The 23,939-nt window shown below is 41.6% G+C and overlaps 1 protein-coding gene across 1 annotated transcript in view; it reads right to left on the bottom strand.

Annotated features, from left to right (window-relative positions):
* Positions 1-23,939, bottom strand: part of KIF20B (kinesin family member 20B) — a 41,266-nt gene that overhangs the window by 6,326 nt on the left and 11,001 nt on the right. Inside the window, exons 13-29 of the mRNA XM_066619720.1 lie at positions 23,480-23,619; positions 22,683-22,830; positions 21,899-22,121; positions 21,422-21,483; positions 21,148-21,267; positions 18,190-18,337; positions 14,845-15,964; positions 12,781-12,919; positions 11,055-11,177; positions 9,263-9,320; positions 7,021-7,146; positions 6,658-6,794; positions 6,200-6,355; positions 4,780-4,947; positions 2,764-2,862; positions 1,689-1,790; positions 879-1,085 (exon numbers count right to left, since the gene is read on the bottom strand). Coding sequence (XP_066475817.1) covers positions 879-1,085; positions 1,689-1,790; positions 2,764-2,862; positions 4,780-4,947; positions 6,200-6,355; positions 6,658-6,794; positions 7,021-7,146; positions 9,263-9,320; positions 11,055-11,177; positions 12,781-12,919; positions 14,845-15,964; positions 18,190-18,337; positions 21,148-21,267; positions 21,422-21,483; positions 21,899-22,121; positions 22,683-22,830; positions 23,480-23,619 — 3,276 coding nt within the window. The remainder of the gene's footprint in view (positions 1-878; positions 1,086-1,688; positions 1,791-2,763; positions 2,863-4,779; positions 4,948-6,199; positions 6,356-6,657; positions 6,795-7,020; positions 7,147-9,262; positions 9,321-11,054; positions 11,178-12,780; positions 12,920-14,844; positions 15,965-18,189; positions 18,338-21,147; positions 21,268-21,421; positions 21,484-21,898; positions 22,122-22,682; positions 22,831-23,479; positions 23,620-23,939) is intronic.

Below are 23,939 nucleotides of genomic sequence, written 5' to 3'. Positions count from 1 at the left end.
AATAATATTCGTTTGAAGTTTAATCTTTAAACTGCCAGTATTTAACAAGATCTTTTTTCTTATCTACCAGATGCAATAACCCAATACAAGCACTCAGATGTCCTTGGCAGAAAGCTCCAGGCACGTCCCAGCCTCTTGCCTACCTTCTGGGAGACTTTGGGGCATTTTCACATTGTGAAGAGGGAGTGACATTTGAATTGCTGTGCGTGCCAAAAAAGCCACCTTTAAAATAGCGCCCCACATGATTAGAGAAAATGCCCCAAATTCTTCTAGATGTGAGAGAAGGGGCCAGGACATGTAACATTAAACCCAGCAGTACTGCGATTACGGCACCCTTCTTTCAGGGCAGCCTCTTCTCCCCAGCTCTTCCAAGTGCTGTCACCTTGGGATGTGTGCGATTGTGTGCTGCTGGGGACACTCCACAATGTGAGGTTGCCTCAGCACCCTGAGGTGCCTCGGTACAGTTTGGGAGTCACTGCTTTAAACCATGTCTGCCCAATGCTGCATATTACACAACAGGGATCAAATGCATACATCTGTGGGCTGGGCAGAAATGGGTTGGATCGAAAGCCTCTTTTGCAACATAGGATTATTGGATGTTTAAGGGTCTGTTTGAACTAAATCTGTACTAATTCTACAAGTTGATTAATACAATTAATGTATATTATCTTGTATTGTGATCGACATGGAACAAATTGCTCCAGCGTCAGCAACTGTCCTGAAGATAAAATATAACACAAAGCAAAGCAAAAAAGTTAAGGATTGTTTTCAGCAATTTTTGTCTGATAAGCATTTCAGTTCAAAAAATTATATTTATGATTATGTACACACAAGGGTTAACACACATTTGCTTGTATTTTTTTGGTCAGTTTTAGTACCTCCTCCATTGCACTGCTCTTCCTTTTCTTTGCCTTGGGCACTTTTATAGTCACTACAGAAGGGTCCCCTTGATGCTTCACTTCCATCTTATTGGGCTGCAGAGGTGTAAAGTGAATCTCCATTTCAGGTTTTGGAAAGCGGCTGGTTTGGTCACTTTCTGAAGATACTTCACAAGAGTCTAGGATGGTTTCTGACTGTTCCTGAATCTAGAATGAATGGCGAGAAGAGTGAATGGAAGGGATCCCCTCCCCCGGGGGGGCAGAAAGAGTTTTGTTTTTTTTAAGAATTGCAGAAAACAAAACAAAGTTCACCACAAATCCTGAGAGAAAAACGGCCTTGTCACTCATCAACCACTATAAAATGGAGTATCTTAAGAACACAGTTTAATATTTTCCCCACCCAAAGGGAAAGCAAATTCAGTACCCTTTTTCGGAGGATGAGTGAGAGCACGAGCAAGCAAAGGGAGACATTTTTTTCTTTAGTGTTCTATTTACACAGATCGAGCAAAATTACAAGGATACACCAAGGAGCACAAAGCTGTTACTCCCACAGCATCATCAGCTTGGAAACAAACAAATAAAAATCTTCATATAGTAAAAATCAGTTTCCCCAAAACTCACATAGCAGGTTCCCAAACAACTGCCACAAGAGAAAGCAGAAACAGAAAAATTTAGATACTACAATTCACAGCTCTAAATTGCTGCTAGTCTTCCTAAGGTGGCACCCAAACAAAACCTCCAGAAGTTATGATGGGCTATTTACAAAATAAAGAAAAAGCATCACATAATACTTTGACAAGAGCAGCTTACCTGAATATCTGCTGCTGAGGATGTCCTGCTAGGCCTTGGCAGCAATGAATCCGTGTCCCTAACATCATTGCCGTTTCCTGGGTCCATTTGTTTCGATTTAAGCTGAGGATTAACAAAAAGGGCAGGACAACAATTTAACACACTGTACCCATGTGCCCATTTATAATTCAAGAATATTTCTGTAATCGGATACCACTGGTGCTGGTACAGTTACAAATGATATGCATTTTCACAGGAGAGGACCTGGACACAGGATTTTTCCATGATTGCGCCCACAGTAAAGAACACCTTCAACAAGGGAGTTCACCTGAACCCGATACTGGGAGCTTTTGTTTTGGTGACATAAACCAATCCTTGGCTTTCCTGAATGAATTCCCCCCAGGTAAACCAGAAGGTGTTTTTCAAAAATGGCTCTGGATTTCATCATTGACTGCTCCGCTTGAGTATTCTCTTTAATTGATGCTTTACAAACACTGTGTTTATGAATTATAAATTGAGTTTGTTTTTAGATTTGCAGGTGGCATTTTTCAAAATACAGAACATTTCATTCCTAAGCAATTTAAAACTAAGTGCCTCTCTATTCATAACCTACTCAAAAATAGGAAGTCTACTGGGATTGCCTGACATTTTAGCTAGGAACGTTACACGACAACCATCATCACCACCACTTCTCCACAGACAAAACAATACAAAGTTTTTATCCTACACTGAAAGTGATTGCACCTTTCCATTTGCCATATCAGAAGAGGCTGCCACACACACTTTAACAGAATCACCAGAGAAATAGTTTCAGTACAAAACGTTGGATGCTAGTGCCAGGACTCAAGCTGAACTGCATTTGAGATGTTAAGAGAAATGTTGGAGGATGGTTTATATTTGTGGGATGCTATCTCAGTTACATCACTGTTCTCATTATTCTAATAGATGTTAACATTTGAAAGCTACGGAGAGGGCAGTAGAGCTCTAAGGACAGAGGCATGCCTAGTACCATTAAGATGATTAAGGCTACCCATTTACTGTTATAAAGTTCTTCTGCTTTATTTTCTTCTTTTCTTTCAAAGACAGGTGACATTACCAGTTTAGAGTCCTCACAACTAATCCGTCTTAATTCCTTGATAACATCACTTCTCTCAGGAGACGATATTCTGCACATCTCCACAGTATTTTCATGAGCCTTTAAAAAAACCAAACACACAAAGAATGCTGTATATTAAACACTACATGTTCAGAGATGATTGGTGACACAGTCTCAGGTTTCAAATTTCAGAGAGTCCGCTGGATGTTTATGAACAAATACAATGCATTGAAAAATTTCCTTAGCTTGGAAGTTAGAAAATGCCAACCAACTCCTCCCCTGATTCGCCCCATTTTGTTGAATCTGTGAAAAAGAACTAGCCAACACTAGGCCAGTCTGCATCAGAAGTAGAACTGGCAACCAATTCAAATAGTTTTAGTCAATCAATCATACGAGTTTTAGTTGTTTGAATAAGTTTGCATACAAATAAAAACTAGTTTAAAAGGCCAACTTCCATTGGTTTTTAGAGATGATGCACATGTGGGTCATAGGAAGCATCATCTCCTTGTGAGGCAGGGGAGGGGGAGTGAAAATCCCTTCTAGTTTGGCAGTTGCAATCTGCAATTTTTATTCAAAATAGCATATGGAATACCTTTCCAATTTAAATGCGTAAAATATTGATTCATCTAAAGGTGGCAGTCCTAATCAACTAAGAAACTACCTTCATTTATTTAAGACATCCAAGCTGTCCTTCAGCAAAATCTTTCAGGGTGACATACAATCATAACTATAACAATAAATGCAACATTGGTATCACAGAACAAAACAAAAGGTCATAAACAGTGAAGATTAAAACCCACTTACACACTGTGACATGCCTAGGCAAATAAAAATGTATTTTCCTATAAAATACTAACATGTATTTTCTCTTCTCTCAAATCAAATATTACACAGCTACCAAATCATATCATCTTGAATATGAAACAAACAAAAAAGGAACAATTATAAGAAGGGAAAAAAACACAAAGAATACATATTCATCTCTAAAAATCCTGTTTCATATTCTCTGTACTTTCATCATTTCCATCAAGAATCCAGCAAACACAAAAATATCAAGTGCCTGGTCAAAGAAGTAGGACACACAGAAAGCCCAATCCTAAACTGTGGTGGCGCAGCGGGACCACATGGCCTCTGCTGCATTTAATGCAGCTTTGGAGCAGGCTGAAGGTCTCCTCGGGTAAGGGGAAATTTTTCCCCTTTTCCCACATAATGATCCAGCCTGTCCTGTGGGCTACTCTGATCACCAGCTATACAGCTGGTGGAAATTCAAGTGGCCTTCTGTAATATTGGAAGGTCAGGGGCAGGGGTTAGGATACAGCAGAGGAGGCTTCCACCAATCTTGCCCCCTCCTGGACCTGATCCAACCCATTCTGCCTTCACCCTGCCCTGAAACACCCCCTCCCCGCTACCCACACCACTCTGCTGCCTGGTGTAATCCTTACCATTGCTGGCAGCCATCAGACTGGATGCAGTATTAGCAAGGTGACCCAGGCCTCCTTGCCAGTGCTGCCTGCTCTCCAGGTGGCGTAACCTGCGTTCAGCAAATTTATGACACCCCCATCACACTGCAGAGGCTGTTATACCAGCAGATCACCAATTTAGGATTGGACTCCAAAAAGTTTAATTGTCTAGCTTTTAGGGTTGCCTGCTACTTACACTTTTTAAATCAGAATGAGAAACAGGATATCCTACTGCCAGGGTTGGGTACCAATATCATCAAATGATCATTTCCATGTGCAATGAATCAAAAACCAGGCATAACTTTCATATGACCTCTCCTGCAATGCTTTTCAACGGTTCACACATTCAGCTGGCACTCAAATGTATAACAATCAAATGATGTACATGCTGTGTACTGTGCAGGGCCTAGAGACCATTTGTTTGCTAAAATTTTGCTCCAGTGGAAATTACCTTCAGAAACACTGTTCCTACATTTCATAGTTAGGTTCAAGTCATAATTTTAGACAAGACAAAAATCAATGGCAAAAAGACAGCAAGAAAGTGGATTATACTAACCTTGTCACAATTGTCCAGTGCAGATTTTTTCAGTTCTTCTATCTCTTTGTCTTTTTGTCTATTGCTCGAAACTAGAGAGCTCAGCTGAATTTCTAAAGCCACTACTAGCTGATCTCTCTCAGCACGCCATTTTTGAAGGTCAATATCTTTTTGTGCCACAAGTTTTTCCTTATGAGAAGACAAGGAATTAAAAAAGCGATTAAGAAAACTTGCAATCCTCCTTTAAGATATGAATTACATGCTGCTTCCTTCCTGTGTAGCCTAAACTACAAGGTAAATTATTTTTGTATTTCTACCATTTTTTAAAATTATATACCACTTTGTGTACTTCAGCAGAAAAAGCAGATGTGTCCCAATTAACAACAAGTACTATTTCCTGACTCCATCAGCCTGTGCAGGTGCAGCACTGAATTTCAAAAAAGAAACATACCATAGATACTCGCCTACAGTAAGTTAAATTTTTGCCAAGTAATCAAGCTCCAATTCTCACTTCGCCTTATCTCCGCGTCAATCAGAGGGCAAAGCCTTTCAACTCTGAACAGTTTCCTTTCTCAAGCAGCAGACAGGCGCCAACTTTCTCAAGCAGCAGGCAGGCACAGCTCCTTAGAAGCAATTGGTTAACCTTTTATTCTCCTTCTGCTGCAGCCTGGTTCTGTAAGTAGGGCAGCTTCTGTGTTTTTATTTCCTCAGAGCAAGGGCAGGATGTAAGTGTAACAGACCAAGACTGACTAAACCACCAAGAAAGGAGGGCATCAAGAAGGCATTTTACACTACAAACTAGTAGAAATGAGCTGGATGTCATCGAGAACCTCTCAAGAAGCTCTTAGTTTACAAGATTAACAGCCCAATCCTAATGGACAACCCAGCTGGCAGAACGAATGTTCCACTAATGTGTACTGCTAGTGCACTGGTGGAAAGGTCAGAACCTTTCTGCCTGCATTGTCCCAATATTGGCCATCCGCTGAAGCAGGTAAGCCAGTGCGGGTGGGGATGGGGGCAGGATGGAATGACACAGGGAAGAATGGTGGCATGGAGGCTGTGGGGGAAGACCCAGTGGCAATGGCACATGTCAGATCCTATCCTCTATTTCCACAGCCTCCTCCCTTCCCTCAAACTTGCACCAGCTAAAGAGCTGGTGCAGGTCCAAGGAGAGTCATTGTGGGGCTGGAGAGTTCCTCCTGAAGCCTCCCACTACCCCTCCCCCCGCTGGATACAGCACGCAGCTTTTCAGCACGGCTGTACCAGTGGGGACAACGATGATAGGATTGGGACACAGGACTGCAAGCCTATATATGCTTTCCTGGGAGTAAGTCTAATTGTACCCAATGGGACTTTATGCACAAGATTAAACTTTTAGCTGCCTTATAGTTTCAGTCTGTTACTGAGCTATACAAGTCAGAGCTGCTGGTTTACTACTTACGGCTTCTGCTAGCTGCCTTGCATGGTGTTCTCGATCTTCAGCAAACCTTTTCATCTCTCTGTTTCGATGAATCTCTGCTTCTTTCACCTGACTAATGAGGCTCATTTTTTCTGCCTGAAACTTTTTGCGATCCATTTTGTGTTGTTCTTCACATTCCTGTTTGAAAATAATCAAATCTGAGCCCAACTATTCTAAGGGAATTGGGAAGGATCTCCAAAAGGTCAAATTTTAATTGGCATATACTAAGGCCACCATAAAAGTGTCAGTCTACCAAAATATTCCTTAGTTATCTGCTGAGCACGTGTACTTCTATTCTTCTCTGTGCCTTTCAAAAATTCCTAAAATCGGTTTATACTGATTTATGACAGTTGGCTATAACTAATACAATGCAAGCACGAGTCTCCAATAATTTACTTCATATATTCTTTGAAGGCAAGTGGCAGGAACCTGAACATTACCTCTAGTTTCTCTTGCAATCTTTTTAATTCATCACTTGGCAACTCTTCGCTTCTAAATTCTACGTTAATGCTTGGTGGCCCAAAATCACTCTTCTGCTTTTCTAATTCATAGCATCTTTTCTTCCATTCCTCAAGTTCTAAAATGAGGAAAAATAAGTGCATCAATAAGCATTCAAGTCACTGTACTGAATTCTTTTATTGGCTAGCACAAGTTGAATTGACTGGAATTCAACCAATGCACCAGTCACATTGATGAAGTCTTTCAAATGGTCTTTTGATCAAAATTTCAGTAGGATCGTTACTTTTTTTCTTTTTATTATAACAAAAATGGGTGGGAAACCATAGCCGTCCTTCCTACCTTACCTGCCGCAAACCTTTCAGTCTCTTCGAACTTGGCCTCAAGCAATTGATCTTGTTCTGCTTGAGTCTTTTCTTGTTCCTCCAAAGTCAACTTCATGTCTTCAATGATTTTCTCTTTGGAACAAAGATCTAAAGAGTTTAAAGCAAGACTAAATGTTTTAACAGAAGGCAGTTCCAATAGTATCTTCTCTTATATTACCTCTGTACTAGGGTAGCTCTTCCCCCTCCCAAGCAAAGCCTTTGTTTGCGAAGGACTACAACCTGTGGATTTGCTTTGATATATTACATTTACTTACATTATATTACATTCTGCTTTGTTTACCTCAGGCACGGAATGAGGCAAAGTGGAATATGTTGAACATCTAGTAGTCAAAAGGATTGATTTCCGCAACATTCACATTATACCTGCTCTTATTTTAAGTTTTAGATTACAGAACACAAAGCAATCAACTGGCACAAATTTTTAATAGTACACCAATAACTTATAGACATGAGTCAGAGTGTTTCTTTGTCCCTTATCAACTATGACAACCAGTCACTTCTGCATTTCCATAAATGCCTTAACTATTTCTTTAAAGCACCTTCCATTTTAAAATTGTTAAAACAGATATCCCAGTATTTTGTTTATATAAGGAAAACCTTTCAAACAGCAGCTGTCAAGTCTGTACTGTCAGGAAAATTCTATTTGAGGCTTATTAAAATGGACTTTTTCAAGTTTCTAAGTTGCAGAAATGGGAAAGGGGAAAAATACCTGCTCTGCTGCCTGAGAGGGCTTTTTTGAACAGCAAATCAACATTTTCTTTGGTGAGTCATTTAGCATTTGGGCCCTTTTTCAAAAGACCAAGATTCTTAACAGTTTCTCCCACCCACCCAGTTTGATCACCAGTTTAGTTTCAGGTGTTGATGTGTGTTGCCTGCTATCCTTCCTGCGACTTTACAGTATCCCGTCCCCTGCAACCACCAGAAAGGGGTACTAGACCTAATCCAATATAGAGCTCTCTAACAGAAGTTCATCCTGGCTTATTCCAGGCTAGGGGTCTCTAAACTTTTTGGCCAAAGGGCCACAACAAATATCTGGCAGTGTCAAGGGCCAGGGAAAAAAAATTAAATATAAAATTTAAATAAATACATTAGAGATGGAACTTAGATGAATGAATAAGTGAATGGGCTCAAATTTCCAGGATTTCACCAAGCACCAACATACAACACAGAAATAAAGTACACACTTAAATGGACCCCTACACCCACACCCCACAAGCACAGCTCTGGCCATGTTTGGTCAATTGTGCCAGAGGCTCTCAGGGGACCATAGACTAGCCACAGGCCGGATCGAGACTTGCCATGGGCTGCATCTGGCTCCTGGGCTGGGGTTTGGAGATCTCTGCTCTAGGCCCTGGAAATCTTTCAGTTTCTCCTTTCATCAAGTGTGCCTTAATTGGTGAACCCTTTAAAAAAGTGTTACTCAACGTTTGTCCTCTGATGTACCACTTCACATGGTCCACCTATTTGAAGTACCACCGGAAGTAACTGGTGATTACATCATCACCAGTTACTGCTGGGATGGGAGTCCAGATGTGACACAATCAACACCAGTAAGAGGCATGGTGGGCAGAAGGGCTTTTTTGAGTGCAGAAAAGCATACTTTAGAGCTCTGCCTGACAAGTCGGGCATCCTGCTGCTGTTTGTTGTGTCACGTTCCTGGTCTCACTGCCAGGCAGCAGGGGTCCAGGGATCACATGAGTACCACTAGACACCACCTCTCAAGTCCCACTGGTGGTACCCGTACCACTGGTTGAGAAACACCACTTTAGAAGATTGATTGAGACACACAGTCTAAAATATATCAAAATTCCAAACATGTTAATACATGTAATATTTTAGAACAGTTCACATCAGCAGGATTACTGCATGCCAAAAAACCCATCCCCAGCATGACAGAGCTTTCTGCTCCTCAGATAGATGGTAAAGATATCAGGCTATCTCCCCGAAACCTCAGGCTGGCCAGTCACAACTGCCCATAAATCTGGGCACAAAGCCTGTTGGGGCAACGGAATGCAGAAGCAACTGGCCTGTGTGAGGTTTAGGGGAGATCAACGAAGATATTAGGCTGCTCCACAAACCAGTAAACTCCATTCATGCGAGGGAGTGATTTTCATGGGCGCTGGATCTGGCCTGTGGGCTGGGGTTTGCCCTCCGCTATTCTATACTGCTTCAATAAGAAGAGAGACCACTCTGGCTTACATACCCTTACATGCTCTCTGGAATTGCTTGGAAACATCTTCCAGTTTCTTATTCAGTTCTTCCTAATTTGGGCAGAAAAAGAAATGATACATATTTCACAAGAACTATAAGGTAAGATCTACCTTATTCACTGACCAAACGCTTAAAGTCTCATAACACAGTTAGCAATTAAGCAAGACATTCTTGAGTAGCTGGTAGCCCTCTTTTGAACGTACTTCTGAGCTCTTGTTACCTCATAAAGAGGGAGCAAAAGGACCTGTGACTGTTAAGCCAGAGAGGCAAGGCCGGTCTGGGCATGAGAGCCCTCTGTGTGAATAGCATGTGACCTGTCAGACCCTGCCTCCTGGAGACACAGGGGCAAATCTACTCCCAGGAATGGTGAAAGAAAAGGAGAAACAATTTATGGCATAATGCAATGCAATGACAGTTGGTTTGTGTGTTCTGGAAAAGAGAAACATTAAATTTAAATGACCATTTAAATTTAAAAAAATAAACAAAATAGCCTTCTGTTGCTAATCGTACAGAGATCCAAACATCACACAAGCAGTTCTTGATCATTTCCAGTCTTATTAGATCTATCAGAGAGATTATACAAAACCTTTGGAACAGTTTAATAATAAATTCATAATACAGGTGGAGCCCATTTATGTGCATGAGTTCCGTTCCTCGACCTGGCGCAATTAAGAAAAAATGCGTTGTACTAAATTCCATAGAGTTACGCAAATACACTGCAGCCTGACACTTGGGGCTGGAAGGAAACTAAGACAGCGGTTCTCAATTGCCTCCCCCTCCTCTGCTCCGTACTCAGCCCTCCCTGTTGCCAGCTGTCCCTGCTTCTTTCACAGGTGGGATGCTGAGCTTTTAAGAGTCCAGTTCTATGCATTTCTACTCAGAAGTAAGCCCCATTATAGTCAATGGGGCTTACTCCCAGGAAAGTGTGGATCGGATTATAGCCTAAATCTCATGCTTTGCTTGCTAGACTTGCTTGCTGGGCTGTTTTGTTTGCGTAGGCTGGAGCACCATCTCAGTCTGAAGAGGGGGGAATTCGGCAAACACTCCCTGGGTTTTTTAAAGCAATTCCCTCTATTGCTACCGCACCTGCCCCTGTGAGCGAACTCTACTTTGCTGCACATGTTCTGGCTACAGAGGTTTTGGGGCCCCCCCTTCCCCTCCTCAGCCTCTTTGCTGGTTCAGGGGCTCCAGGAGTGTTACTGTTCCTTCGCAAGAGTAACCTCTTCCATGGCTCCGGGGCTATTTTCCTGCCTGTTCGAGGAGCCTTTTTGCAGTGTTTTGGGCTGCCTTGAAACAGAGAGAGACGCCAGCGCAGGGTAAAGGAGACAAAGGTGTGTGAGACTTTCAATTCCCCCCACCCGAGACAAATCCGCAGATTAAAACATCTGTGGATAAATAGGTTGCAACTGTAAATTCAGTAATAAATTCTTTAACAAAAAAAGTTTTGTTTTACATAGTACTACTGAGTACTTCTTATAGAGAGTACTCAGAGTGTTCCACCGACATCTCTAATTTTTAGAAGGGCAGTATTATGAACTCCATATTGCAGAAAAGCCGCCTAAGCAATTTATAGCTACTGTGAAATTATTTCTAAACCATTGCTCAAGGAGAAAAAAAATCTGCAACAAATAAAAATACAATACATATACAACTTGAGGGGAGTGTGGTGAGGGAAGGAGAAGACTTCTTAACTCACGATCTTAAACATTATGCTAAATCAGCTTTTTTAGTTATTTTGAAAGCTACCTAAGCCGAAAGCTGAGATAGAACAAAAATTAAGTTACCTTATTAAATTGCTCGATTGTTCTCTGTTTGATGTCTAGCTCCTCAGTGAGTTGGTTTTTAGCCTTTTCAAGGTCATTAACTTTATTCCGTAGCATTTTCTCTTCAGTACGCATGGTACACACCTAGAAAAGTTGGCCATAGCATAAAATGGAATTACACAATGCTTTATTGTAGTTTCTATGAAGCATGTTAAGCATCATGTTTACATCATGCATTTGAAATCAGCCTCATGACTCAGGTTCAGCTAATTTTGGGTTGCAATGCAATCTGCTGTGAAAAGGGACAGGTAGATAAGAGCACACAGAGTTATTAGTAGACAGATGTTTATATGTGCCAGCACATTTGAATTTGTCTTGTATCAATAAAACTTGCCTTCCCCCTCCCACTCCAGCACCTGCTAGGTCTTTAAGATGGCTTAAAATGTGCTTGAATGTAGTTTTTTTAGCCTCAGTGGTAGCAGGAACTTTCATACATAGTTCTTCCACCTAGAACAAAGCAAAGGACTTTTTTGCCCCATTCAGTGTCTACTATGGAGGGTAACATTGGTGGGCCAGGACCCTCTGACAACGTCTTCTATTGATGCCTCAATGATTGTGAGACAAACAGCAAGCCCCCCACCTCCAGACCAAATCAGGAGCAGATAACAGTCAGGAGGTGGTCGAGGCTGCTCTTGCCATAGTTTTTCCCACAGGTAGCTTCCTTAAAGGGACAATGGCATCATCTGCCATTGTATGTATGATATTATACATACATAGGTCAAATAGCTCAGTTTTTATGCAAGTGCATATATGAACAGAAATACAGGTGAGACCTCAGAGTCCACCCTTTCAATATTCACTGATTTGACTTGCCACTAATACTGGGGTCCACCTTTAAATGTCTTGTAACAAGGAAAAAAAAACACCGAAATACCATTTCCTACCTTCACACTGTTAACCCATTTTTGCCCGGTCCACAGGTGTACATGTTTGGCCCCTGTTGTGTATATGCTACATTGAGCAGAAATGATTTAAACCTCTCCACTTGCAAGCTTCTCAGGGTAAAAGATAGCTTTAAAGAACCACTTCTGGGTTTCCTGCTCCTTTATTGGCATCCCAGAATACATTGGTATAGGTGCAATACTGCATTCAGCCACTAGATGTGTGAATAATGGAATCTAATAAAATTATTCACCCCATCTAGTGGCTGAATGTGGTATAGCATTTATACCTTGTTACAAGTCATTGATAGGTAGACCCCAGTATCCATTAATTTTGGTATCCACTAAGGGTTCTGGAACAGAACCCCAGTGGATACAGAGGTCCCACCTGTAGGAAATATCTGAGACCAAGAAATTTGAGAATAGGTGTTCAAATGGACCACTGAATATGGAGCCATAAAATATGTGTAGGAAAAGAAACTGGTTAACACACACCAGCTGGAACAGGTAAATGAAACTGTGCCTCGCTTTACAATATATACATTACAGGGGAAAATGAAACACAGTCCACTGAAATACCAGCAGACCCACAAAATGACTAAGTCAGGTGTGTAATCCAGCTTTTGAATTTTGGTATGCTGATTTTGGTATGCTGATCTGTCCAGTTTCACTAGTGTTCTTCAACATTTTACAGCACTTCATATCCCATTTCCAGCAATGACTATCCAAATGAGGTGTGGGGAGGGGAGAACAGAGGAGCTACACACTGTAGAAAGATTCTTTCCCCAACCGCTCTTCTTACAAACCTGTCTCTGAACTTGTTCAATCTGTTTTTTGGTATCTGCCAGCTTCTCTTTCAGATCGGCATATTCTTCATCTTTCCGATGGAGTTCTATTTGCAGACGGGAGGCAAGAGCCTTGCTATCCAAGAGGTCTTTATTCAACCTGGAAGGGAAAAGAGAAGCATTAAAGAAATATCCCCAGGCGTCCAAGGGCTAAACAGAACAGACCTAGGGCTCTCAGGTATTTTTCTATTGCCACTTGTCATTGTAGACTTTTCAGCTCAATCCCTACTTCTTACCCAGCAAGTGCTCTACTGATGTCTTCCCAGAATTTGCCCTTCAGAAAGAGCAAGCACCAGTCACAATCATCCATGACAAGTGGTTTAAGAGCAGGCTGATATAACTTGGTAGGAACACACATCAGTCCTGCCAACTCACTGGCACCATTAGGACCCCACCCAAATGTTAAACTTCGGTTCTCCATCAGGGCACAGAACAATGGTCGTCTCACTACCAAGTGGCTGCATTTTCCGCACCTCAGACACCATGAGTAGTGGACAACTAAGAACACAAAACAAGCCCTGCTCAGGTGAACAATGTACACACATGAACTTGGCCAAGATCATGGCTCTTCCTCCTTACATAGAATCTGCACCTTGCAATTTGTCCTCTTCAAAAGAAGTGGAGCAACAAGTCCATGTGAATTCGCAATTCCCACCACACACAGAAAGCTATAGTGACTGCTGGTGTGAGCAGGAATTTTTTGTTTTTAAATATCAAAGCTAACTGGCTTATCAATGGAACATTTCCAAACACACCACAGAGCTGAAAGAAGCACAGGATAGCAGAATTCTGGATTCATATACACAACAACATAGCTACAAGATGATCACATCAGTGAAATGTATTGCACAAAATGCAGTTAGACAATAAGAATGCACCTTGGCCAGATGTCAACTCAAGCAGAGCCAGATTTGATCCTTGTTTATAAATAGTATTCTAGCTCATGAGTTCTACATGCAATAGAGTTCCTGTCCTGTTCCATGAGCTACTTGCTCATAACATTACATTCAGAACACTTGGGAGAGAAAAAAGCAATCAATACCCAATGAAATGCTCAAAATACCAAATTTAACTATTTTTTGAAAATCTAATCCTTGAAGAATCTTTAAAAATGTAATCTAATCCCAAGTGCATTTACTGAGAAGTTTTCAGCGGAGACCATTCCCAAAAAAAGTGAGGATAGGATTACTGCCTTAGGGCACAATCCTGAGATTGCACTGGGCTGGCAATAAGTACCTTATGCTGACCTGGAAGTGTCGCAAACATGCCATAAAGCACAATTGCGCCTCCTCTGAAGTCAACCAAGCTGGCGCACACAGGTGTGCCAGCCCACAGAGGCCAGATCCAGCCTCTGAGGTGACAGGGGCAAGTTTGCACCAGCCGAACTTGGCAGGCATGGGGGTCTTGGGGGGGCATGGGGAGGGAAGGGAGGAGGCATTCCAGGGTGGGGCGAGGGCAGGTGGTCCCATGGGCTGGTGGCGGGAGAGCAGGGGTGGGGCCAGGATCTGGCACCTATGCCGAATCCTGAGTTCCTGGGCAGCCTGGCACAACTCCAGGCTGCTTCAAGTAGCCCCATTGGGGCTGCTGCGGCTTTGCCCGGGGTAAGGGGAAGCAATTTCCCTTGCCCCAGGCAGTGTTGCTTTGGGCCCCAACCTCACGCTGGATATGAGGCAGACCAGCGCAAGTTAGGATTGGGCTGCCTGTATCTTAAAGGGCTGAAAGCTACCACTTTCTCATTGCTTTCAAATGTGCTACTCCCAAACTCTTGCAAACCTAACTGTAAAGGGCTCAGAGAATAGCCCAAAGACACATAGCACAGCTATGAAATAGAATAAAAATAACTGTTTCTCTGCTCAGATGCAAGAGAAGATGCAAACAAGCAATAACATCATAAGCTACTCACTCTTGAGTACCATGAAAGCCACTGCATGTTTCTTTACAGCCACTGTATAACCATACAGAAATCTGAGCTTGAAGTTATGGCTATTTCTTTACAATATTGAAGGGCAGCAAAAAGGTACTTACTGCTCCAGAGTTTGCTTTGTTTCTTCTCTTCCCACATCTTGAAGTCTGATTGTTTCCAAGTTGCTCTTGAGCTCTAAAACTTGCTCCTTCAGTTGCAGTTCCTGATCATATAACTTTTTAGTTTCGGATTCTGAAATGTTGAGTTTCCCCTGCATGTCTTTTAGCTTTTTTTCCAGGACTAAAATGGCAGATTCTTTGTCTTCTAGTGTTTGTTCTAAACAGGCTATTTTACTCTCTTTCAGCCTACACTCTTCCAAGAGGCCATCCATTTGCCCCACATAGCCAAGGGCTTTATTTTCAGCATCTTTACATTTTTCAGAATAAAGAGTGTTTTCCTGTTGTAGGTTCCTTAACTGGCAAAGGAGGCCTTCCTTTTCCTGCAAGGATGTGTCCACCTGATTCATAGTTTCACTTAGCTTCAACTTTAGCTGATGCATCTCTTCTTCAGCAGCCAACATCCTCCTTTGCAATTGCTCAGCTTGGTGCCGAAGGTCTTCAATCAAGTTGCTCTTTTGAACAGATGCATGAATGATTTGCTTGCTCACTTCCCAGATGTTTTCAATACTACCATGAAATGAGTTCTTTTGACCAACATTCACAGGAGTTTGGTCGAGTCTCTCATTGGGAAATTCTAGCATCTCCTTGGGAAGCCCCAGCACCTCCTTTCCACATGCCAAGTCAACATCTACATTAGGGCGCTGTAAGGCTAACCTGTGTAGCTCACCTATTTTCATCTCAACTGCTTTTACCTTAAATTTTTCTTCTGCATTAGTTTGATTTGCAGATTCTCTTTCTTTAAGCAGCACCTGAATCTTTTCTTCTTGTCCCTTATTTGTATCTTTCAGAGTAGCCAATTCAGACATGATCTTCCCACAATAAGCCTGCTGCTGCTGGAGTTCCCTGCTCAAGTCAGAAGTTTTTTCTTCTGAAGGCAAACTAATCTCTCCAGATAATCCCTCACTCTCAATTTTCTCTTTTTCCAAATGCCCTCCAAGAGTAGCCAAGTTTGTTTCCAGCTTTCTATTTTCTTCTTCCAGAACTACAATTTCCTTGAAAACATGGGGTTGCATTTCTTCCACTTTCTTTATCTCTATGTTATCTTTACCATTGTTAGTGGGCCCTACAAAAACAAAAGATATGGTCATTTGTATCCAATACTTGTACCAGGCAAAGCCTAGGAGCCTGCAAACCCAAAGAAACTCACATCAAATGAGTTACACTGTTAATCTGTGTCAAGGTCTCTTACGGATAAAGAACTGAAGCAGAATGAGTAGAACTTCATGATTCAAGGAAATTCTTTTAGAAATATTTCCCTGCAAAATAAATGCAAGAAATTCCTCCTTATCACCACATCTCGCTTTTTGTTTTGTCAGGTTGATCCAACTTTGTTTTGTCCTAGATGGATACTACTCTGCTAGCACTTCAGTGTGAGGAGTATAGCAGTCTTATAACTCCAGAGTCTAAACAGAACAGTGCCCAGTTCCAGGAGGAGCGTTTGACCAGTGTCTGTACAGTTCAGCCTTGATCTATTGACTTATAGTTCTTTTTGGCACAACTTATGTTCTGAGGAAAGTTTGGAGTTCTACCATACAGCAATAGAGTGGACTAATCTAGCACTGCTGACCTGGATTCTACACATGCTGCAAATCGAGTACTATTTCAAAAATTTGTTTTTCCACCATTAGAGTTCACAGCAGCTTCTGCAGTTCACCACAGCAAACCCTGCTAACTGGGGAAAGGGGCACCTTTTCATGCGGCACTCCCCTTAGATTTAGTAGGCAGGGAGCAACAGTCTCTCTTAACTCCAGCACATCATCTTTTTCTAGTGGTTCTTTGCTAGCCTCTCTTCTGCATCTTTCAGTTGTTTTGTAGGAAAGCAGTGATTGCTTGTCTCTCTACTTCCTCTGATGGCACCCTCTCTCCTGTCTCAATGCTTTTTGGGGGGGGAAGGGAAGCAATACTTCTTCCAATTTGGAGTAGCACATAGAAACCTTGAAAAGACATAGCTGCCAAGGGGTGTGGGAGAAGAATGTAAACAGATGAACACAAAATCTGTATGTGCAAAATACTTGCTAAAAGCAGTATCTGAGAGCATAAATATGCATTAAGAGCTACTTTAAATTAATTTAAAGTAGTAAAGAGCTACCCAGTAATTTCAGATAGGCAATTGCCTTTTTCTCCCAGTGTCGATATTACATATAGATCCCTGTAAGAACTCACACGTGCCACCCAATATCCCAGGATGTAACCAGAGATGCACCTAAAAAGATGTAATAAAATCCAGACCTCTGATAAAAGAGACCAGTAATTATGTTTGTAGGTTATTTTATCCCTTTTTTCCAATTAAGGGCTTTCTACTAAAGGCCATCTTTCTTTGGAAGGGAGAACAGGAGAAGAGAATGAGGGAAAGAACAGCCTTTATGGGGAAAAATATATATATATATTGTTCTTAATAAGAGGCCCTGCACTGACAGGTCTCCCCAAATGGGCAGTTTTTCTACTGGGAAAAAACAAATGGAGAACCAGTTGTAATTCTGTCTTAAATATTAAACACATTGTTTTTAGTTGTATCTATTGTGCACTGCTTTTGGAAAATTTTATCTAAACATTGAGATAAATTGTTGCAATTAAAGTTGTCTAGGATTAAAAACTGTGTTCTAGTTAAAAACTAGATTTCTCTCCACAGCAACATGTATACCATATCCCCTGCAAGTGTGAAAAATTATATGTAGGCAGCACAAAAAGGAGTGTGAACACAAAAGACACTGTCATCTGCAGCAAGCAGAAAAACCAGCAGTTGTGGAGCACATAAGAACTGGCCACCAGATGAAGTTTGATCAAACATAGGTATTGTCTACAACCAAACAGTATCATACGTGGTTATACAGGGAGGCCATTGAAATCCACAAGCACTTGAAGAATATGAACAGAAGAGAACTTAAGTAGCAGTAATGCTTGGCTCTCTGCTCTCATGAAGGTTAGAATTCAATGTTTTAACGATAAGGAAGAGTTTAGGTAGGAAGGATGATCATATCCTTTAAATCTCCAAAGAACACAGAGGTGATTAGCGAGTTGACAGGTGTGATTGTTTACATCTAAGATACCACGCACATAAGATACCACACAAGAAAAAGCAGAACAAACAACAAGCTGAACAAAAGCTGAATAAATAAAACAAAGTTTATTTTGACTTTTAAAATAAAATCAAGAGAGAAGAGTCATGCAAAAGGCATGAATTTGCTTTAATGGTCAACTTTCCATGTCTACACTGAGTTTTTGCCTTCACTCCAAAATACATGCTCTCATTTCAGGAGTCTTTCTGCAAGCATGAACAGGAAGAGATACCTTGCTTTGCAGGTGGGCCTCCTTCCTGCTCCTCAATTTCTAGACATCGTTTTCTCCCATTTTGCTCCATAGATTCCTTAGACTGGGTGCAACTTGTTTTCTTGTTCTCACGTTCCATTTCTTGCTTAATAGTTGCAATTGTGGCCTCCTAAATTAAAAATAGGGCAGTCAATTCTATTAATATCTGCACCCCTTACGTTCAGTGGCATCGCTAGAGGGCTGCAGGCCACACCAGGTGATGCACATAGCAGAGGGAGACACCACTACTGGCCAAAATTTTTTCAATCTTGATACTTTTGAATAATACCATCATGTTTTATCATTTGATGTGCAATTTCATACAGAATGCAGTTAAACCACATTGAAATATTATTATATCAAAGTTACAGCCAAAAAACTAGCGGGGATGGGGCAATGGTACATCCTCATGCCCACTGTCTGGGGTGTTGTCCCACTAAGTGCATGGAAGAAGGTCCATCATGGAGGTGATGTGCTGGCCTCCCAAACTGGGTGAAGCAAACCCTAGCGATAACACTGCAAATTCAGTTATCCATTTGTCAAGACTATTCACACTGCTTAGATAGGCCAACTTTAGTTAGTTCATCCCTTTCGTCAAGGATGCCAACACAATTTGCTTGGCCTAGAATACCAATTTTGACATGTAGATGTACAAATGAGATGCTGAGCTGTTAGAAATCTAGCTACCACTTCTCTCAGATTTGGCAAGAATTTTTGTTCCTTCATTTCCTTCCAGGTTCCTGTTTCCTCACAATGCAGGCTTAAACAAAGGAAGAAAGTCCAAGCTCTCCAACTTCCTTACCTGACGTCCTACCCCTGGTCTCTTACAATACGTTCCACATAATAGGTTGTAATATACCTTGCCATGGGTGCCTTCAGGCAGCAAACGGCCAAAGCATGTCCCTTGCATAGCAGCCATGTTTTCCAAACAAACATTTTCATTGGCCTTCAAGGGACAGGTTTGAATTTTTAGGATGAAGAACAAATTTTTCATTCATTCATAAGGCATCAATTATAAAAGTATAAGTATACAGTAATATTTTGTAGAACTTTCTCTTTTGGCGTAAGTTGAACTGAACTCTTTGAGGCCAACTTCCAACAACCAAAAATTGGAACCTTCTCCGTGTGTTTCTTCTCCCATCTGCTCCTACACCTGCCTGCTTTGAAGTGGGCGGTGGTTCGCCCCCTCCTGAAGAAGCCCTCCCTGGATTCTACTGCGCTGAATAACTACCGGCCAGTCTCCAACATCCCGTTTCTGGGCAAGGTAATCGAGCGGGTGGTGGCGGCCCAACTCCAGAGGGTCTTGGATGAAGCGGATTATCTGAACCCTTTTCAATCTGGTTTCAGGTCGGGCTTTGGGACGGAAACTGCCTTGGTCGCCTTGGTGGATGACCTACGCTGGGGACTGGACAGGGGGAGTGCATCCCTGTTGGTCCTGCTGGACCTCTCGGCGGCTTTCGATACTGACCCTCCAAGTAGGTATCTTGGCTGGTGTGCCAGCTGCGGCCGTACTTGGATCGTGCAGACCTGGCCACGGTGATCCATGCTACGGTGACATCGAGGCTAGATTATTGTAACATGCTTTATGTGGGGCTGCTCCTGAAGACGGTTCGGAAACTGCAATTAGTGCAGAATGCGGCGGCCCATGTGGTCACTGGAGCTAGGCGGTTTGACTCTGTCAGTCCGCTTCTCCGGGGGCTACATTGGCTGCCCATTCGTTTCCGGGCCCAATTCAAGGTGCTGGTCTTGACCTTTAAAGCCCTATACTGCTCTGGGCCAGGCTATCTTAGAGATCGCCTACTCCCGCACAATCCGGCTCGTCCTCTCAGGTCATCACAGAAGGCCTTTTTACATGTGCCGCCACCTAAAGAGGTTCGTGGGGCAGCGGCAAGAAATAGGGCCTTCTCAGTAGTGGCACCAATGTTATGGAACTCCCTTCCCCTTGACTTGAGAATGGCTCCCTCCCTCGAGACCTTTCGGCGAGGCCTGAAGACCTTGTTGTTTACACAAGCCTTCTGACTCTATGGCCTTTTTAACAACTTTTATACATCTTTTAGTTTTTTATAGGTGTGATTCCCCCTTGAACTGCTGTTTTATGCTCTTTTTATTCTGACTTTTATCTGATTACTGTTTTTATGGTTTCTCTTAATGTGTTTTTAATATGTTTTTATCTGTTAAATTATGTTTTAATCTGTTTTTTTTTTGTTTTTTTAATATGTTGTAAGCCGCCCTGGGTCCCTTTGGGGAGAAGGGCGGGATAAAAATAAAGTTTATTATTATTTATTACACTGCATTTTTTCCATATATGTCCTTATAAAATAAGTACACTAGTAGAAGTTCTAGTGGAATCTGTGGGGTTTATTTCAGGAGCAATCATGTCACACTCACTATAAGGCTGCAGCAACTCACTGCATTTCCAATTTTCTTTGATCTTCTCTTTTAAAATTAAACTCTTTCCTCCAACCCTAGACCAGCTTTCCAGTGCTAGAAATGGATTGTGCTACTCAGAGTGAAAAACGGTCCTCCTCCTGCCTGGCTCCACCTATCCTGAATAAGAAAGGAGTGTTCTAAGCACTGTGAAGCTTCTACAAGAATCAAGTTTTTCTTTAACCCCTATATTCACCCAAAGCAGCAAGTGTTCACGGTAAGAGAATGGAACAAGACATGCACCTGCTGTTGTCTTAAATGTGTCTAATTTTTTGTGGTGGTGCCCCTTCTTTCTTTTGAGAAGATTAACACTGCGTATCTGAGCAACAGCCTACATTCAGATGCCTTCCTTCTGGCCATAACTACGTTTCAGTACTAATCATGCAGTCTTTGGACCCCATTCTAAAATATTTAGCTCCGGAATAAACAGCACATTAGTTCAAGACTGCTACACAGGTATTCAGGTACAGCTCCTACTGTCAAGATTAACAAGAGAAAAATTCACACACTTACAGAGTCTTTTATGACACTCTCCAGGTAACTTATCAGATCTTGGAGTCTGTGTATTTCATCATCTTTTTGCTCCACAACTTGCGTTAGCTCTTGAATGCATTTGTTCTGTAGAGCCATTTTCTTCAGAAAAAGGAAAGATATGGTTAACATTAAGATGTATTTAAATTCATGGCAATTCTTAAATTCAAAACTGTGAAATGAATGAGACTTGATCAAGTAGACTATGACATAGTAAATGCTGGTGTTAAAGAAAAACACCACAACAGACATTTACCTCAGTGGCATCTTGAAGAACTTTAGCAGATTCACTCAGTTTATTTTCTTGTATTTTCATCTCTATAATGCAGAGGTTTTTCAAGAGTACATATTAACAGAATATTAATATGTCTTTATATGTTAAAAATACAACACGTACATAGAAAGATCAAATCTGTTGATTTTGGATTGGGGTGGAGGTAGAAGGCTGGCACTTGTGACATGCCATGTTGGGGCTGGCATCCAAAGGGCTACTATAGGTATTCACAATGGCTCATATTTTTTCCAGTGGGATTGTTTTACTTCCCCCACCACCACCACAAACTACACTTTCTCAAACTGCTTTTTGAAAGCTTTTCAAATTTCAAAAGCAGCTTGCTCAATGAAGAGCAGTCATTCAAGAACTAAGTGAGTCACCTTGGAAGTATGAAATTGGTTGCATGGGTGGATGAGATCTTGGCCCATGATTCTATTTAAATGTTCCCATAATGCTCACCTTTACTTCTGCACAACAACTCCTCCTGAGTTTTGGATAACTCTGCTGTGATTTCAGTCAATTGTTTTTTGAGCCACTCTATGGTGGTTTGAGGATCTTCTAAACCACCGAGCAGCTCAAATATAGTTTCTGCCTTCTGTTTAATATCCGCGACGTTCTGTTGCAGCGACTCTACTATGCAGACAAGATCAGCAGCATTTCCCGATTCTCTAGCTTCACTTCCCTTGTTGCAAGACACAAAATGTAAAGTAAATGTGAAAACTGTCTGTGAGGATCTGCAGAAGCCTCTGCAGTTACTAAGAATGCCAGAGCATCATGCCGGGCCACTATTGATATATCTGGCAATGGAGCAAGGCTATGGGACAGCGCTTAGCCAACCAAGCCTGTTCACACAGCCCAGTAAACTTTGCTTGATGAGACAAGAGCAGTCCTTGAAGTAAAAAGCCACCCTACCTGTGGCCATTTCATAATAGTACAATCAGAAAACTCAGTAGCTCATTACCTTATTAACTTATCCAGAAGTGTGCATTTCAATTTTAAAGGAAGCACTCATTGGAAAGATCCCTGAAGTCTCAAAATGTGAGCAATATGAATATCTTATTATCAAATTTAATGAATAGCAGTAAAATTACCAGTAAGATCTTGATCTAAATGGCCCAAGATCTAGCAAACAAGCTTTCAACCACCACATTCATTTTTTATGCTGTTTAACCCCCCCCCCATCAAGTACCAAAGGTAGCCTTTAGAAATACATCTGTGGCCTCTAGAGGTAGCACAAACTTACCAGAGTTTCATCCTGCTCATTAGACCAAGTCTCTTCTCCATCTTTGCCATTTGTCAGTTGGATACAGTCCTGCACCAGCTCCTTGTAAAGCTGCATGCGTGCCTCACAGTTGTCCTCCATCATTTCTTCCTTGCGGTCAAAATATTCCCTAGGTTCAAGCAGCAGCCATGGAATTATACAGTTTGCTTTCCTCCTGAAGAACCCTCTATACTGTGCTATTTCTGCCAACTGAAGTGCTCTTCTAGGAGAATTGAACCTTATCTTGAAGCATTTCTTTAAAGGGCACAAGGAATTTGCCATAATTTTGGGCACAGGGGTAAGAGAATCTGACTACCTTCTGAAAAGGCCCCAGATATTAATGAACTGTGTTACCCCAAAGAGGCACCTTTTAAAGTGATGTCATCTTATAATTAGCAGGGGTGGTAAATATACTCCATGGTGCCTTTTCCAGTGGCTGTTGGTAGGTGTCTCTCTTGCACCTCCTTTTAGACTTTGAGCCCTCCAAGCACAGGAAACCATTCATTGACATATTTTCTATGTAAACCACCTTGTGAACTCTTCTTTGTTGAAAAGCAGTATAATAAATATCACCCCAGATGAGCTATGTACATAACCAGGGCTTTTTTGCTAACCACCACCACAGGACAGCTTGGCAGTAGTGTCAAACAGGCACATTAAGAATTCAGACACACTAGGTTCCTCTCCCCAATTCCCTCAGCAACCTATATGTCATTCATTCAGTTCTATGTGGATGCCAACCCTGCACAGCAGTAAACATAAACCAACAGCAAACTCACCTGAGATTACTCTCCTTTTTAGCAAGATGCTGAGAGCACTCCTGTACGACTTCTTCACGGATTCTAAGTTCCAACAGTAGTTTATCTTTTCTTTCATCAATCAGCTTGTTTTTCAGGTCCTCTATTATATTCAGCAGCCTCTAAACATGATCACATGGGGTGGTGTCAGTATGCAGAAATCATCAAGTTAGGAGCATTTGGAAGTTCTTTTGTAGGGATTACACCAGAATCTCTGGCTTCTCACAGTTTATCCATAAGAATGAAAAGATGCTATCATGGAATCACAAGGACTAGACTGAAAACATTAAATGGAAATACAGGCAGTACTGGAATTCCATCTCTCATTTAAAAGGCTGGTGATTCCAGACTTATTTTCAATATTCGTGTTATTACATGTAAATAGACAAGACATACTAGACCACTAGCTTACTGACTTGAAGTGAAAAATTCTAGACACAAC

Source organism: Tiliqua scincoides, chromosome 3 (assembly GCF_035046505.1).
Source record: "Tiliqua scincoides isolate rTilSci1 chromosome 3, rTilSci1.hap2, whole genome shotgun sequence".
NCBI classification, from domain to species: domain Eukaryota; kingdom Metazoa; phylum Chordata; class Lepidosauria; order Squamata; family Scincidae; genus Tiliqua; species Tiliqua scincoides.
The sequence above is the reverse complement of the archived record's forward strand: the minus strand, read 5'-3'. Positions and strand labels throughout refer to the sequence as shown.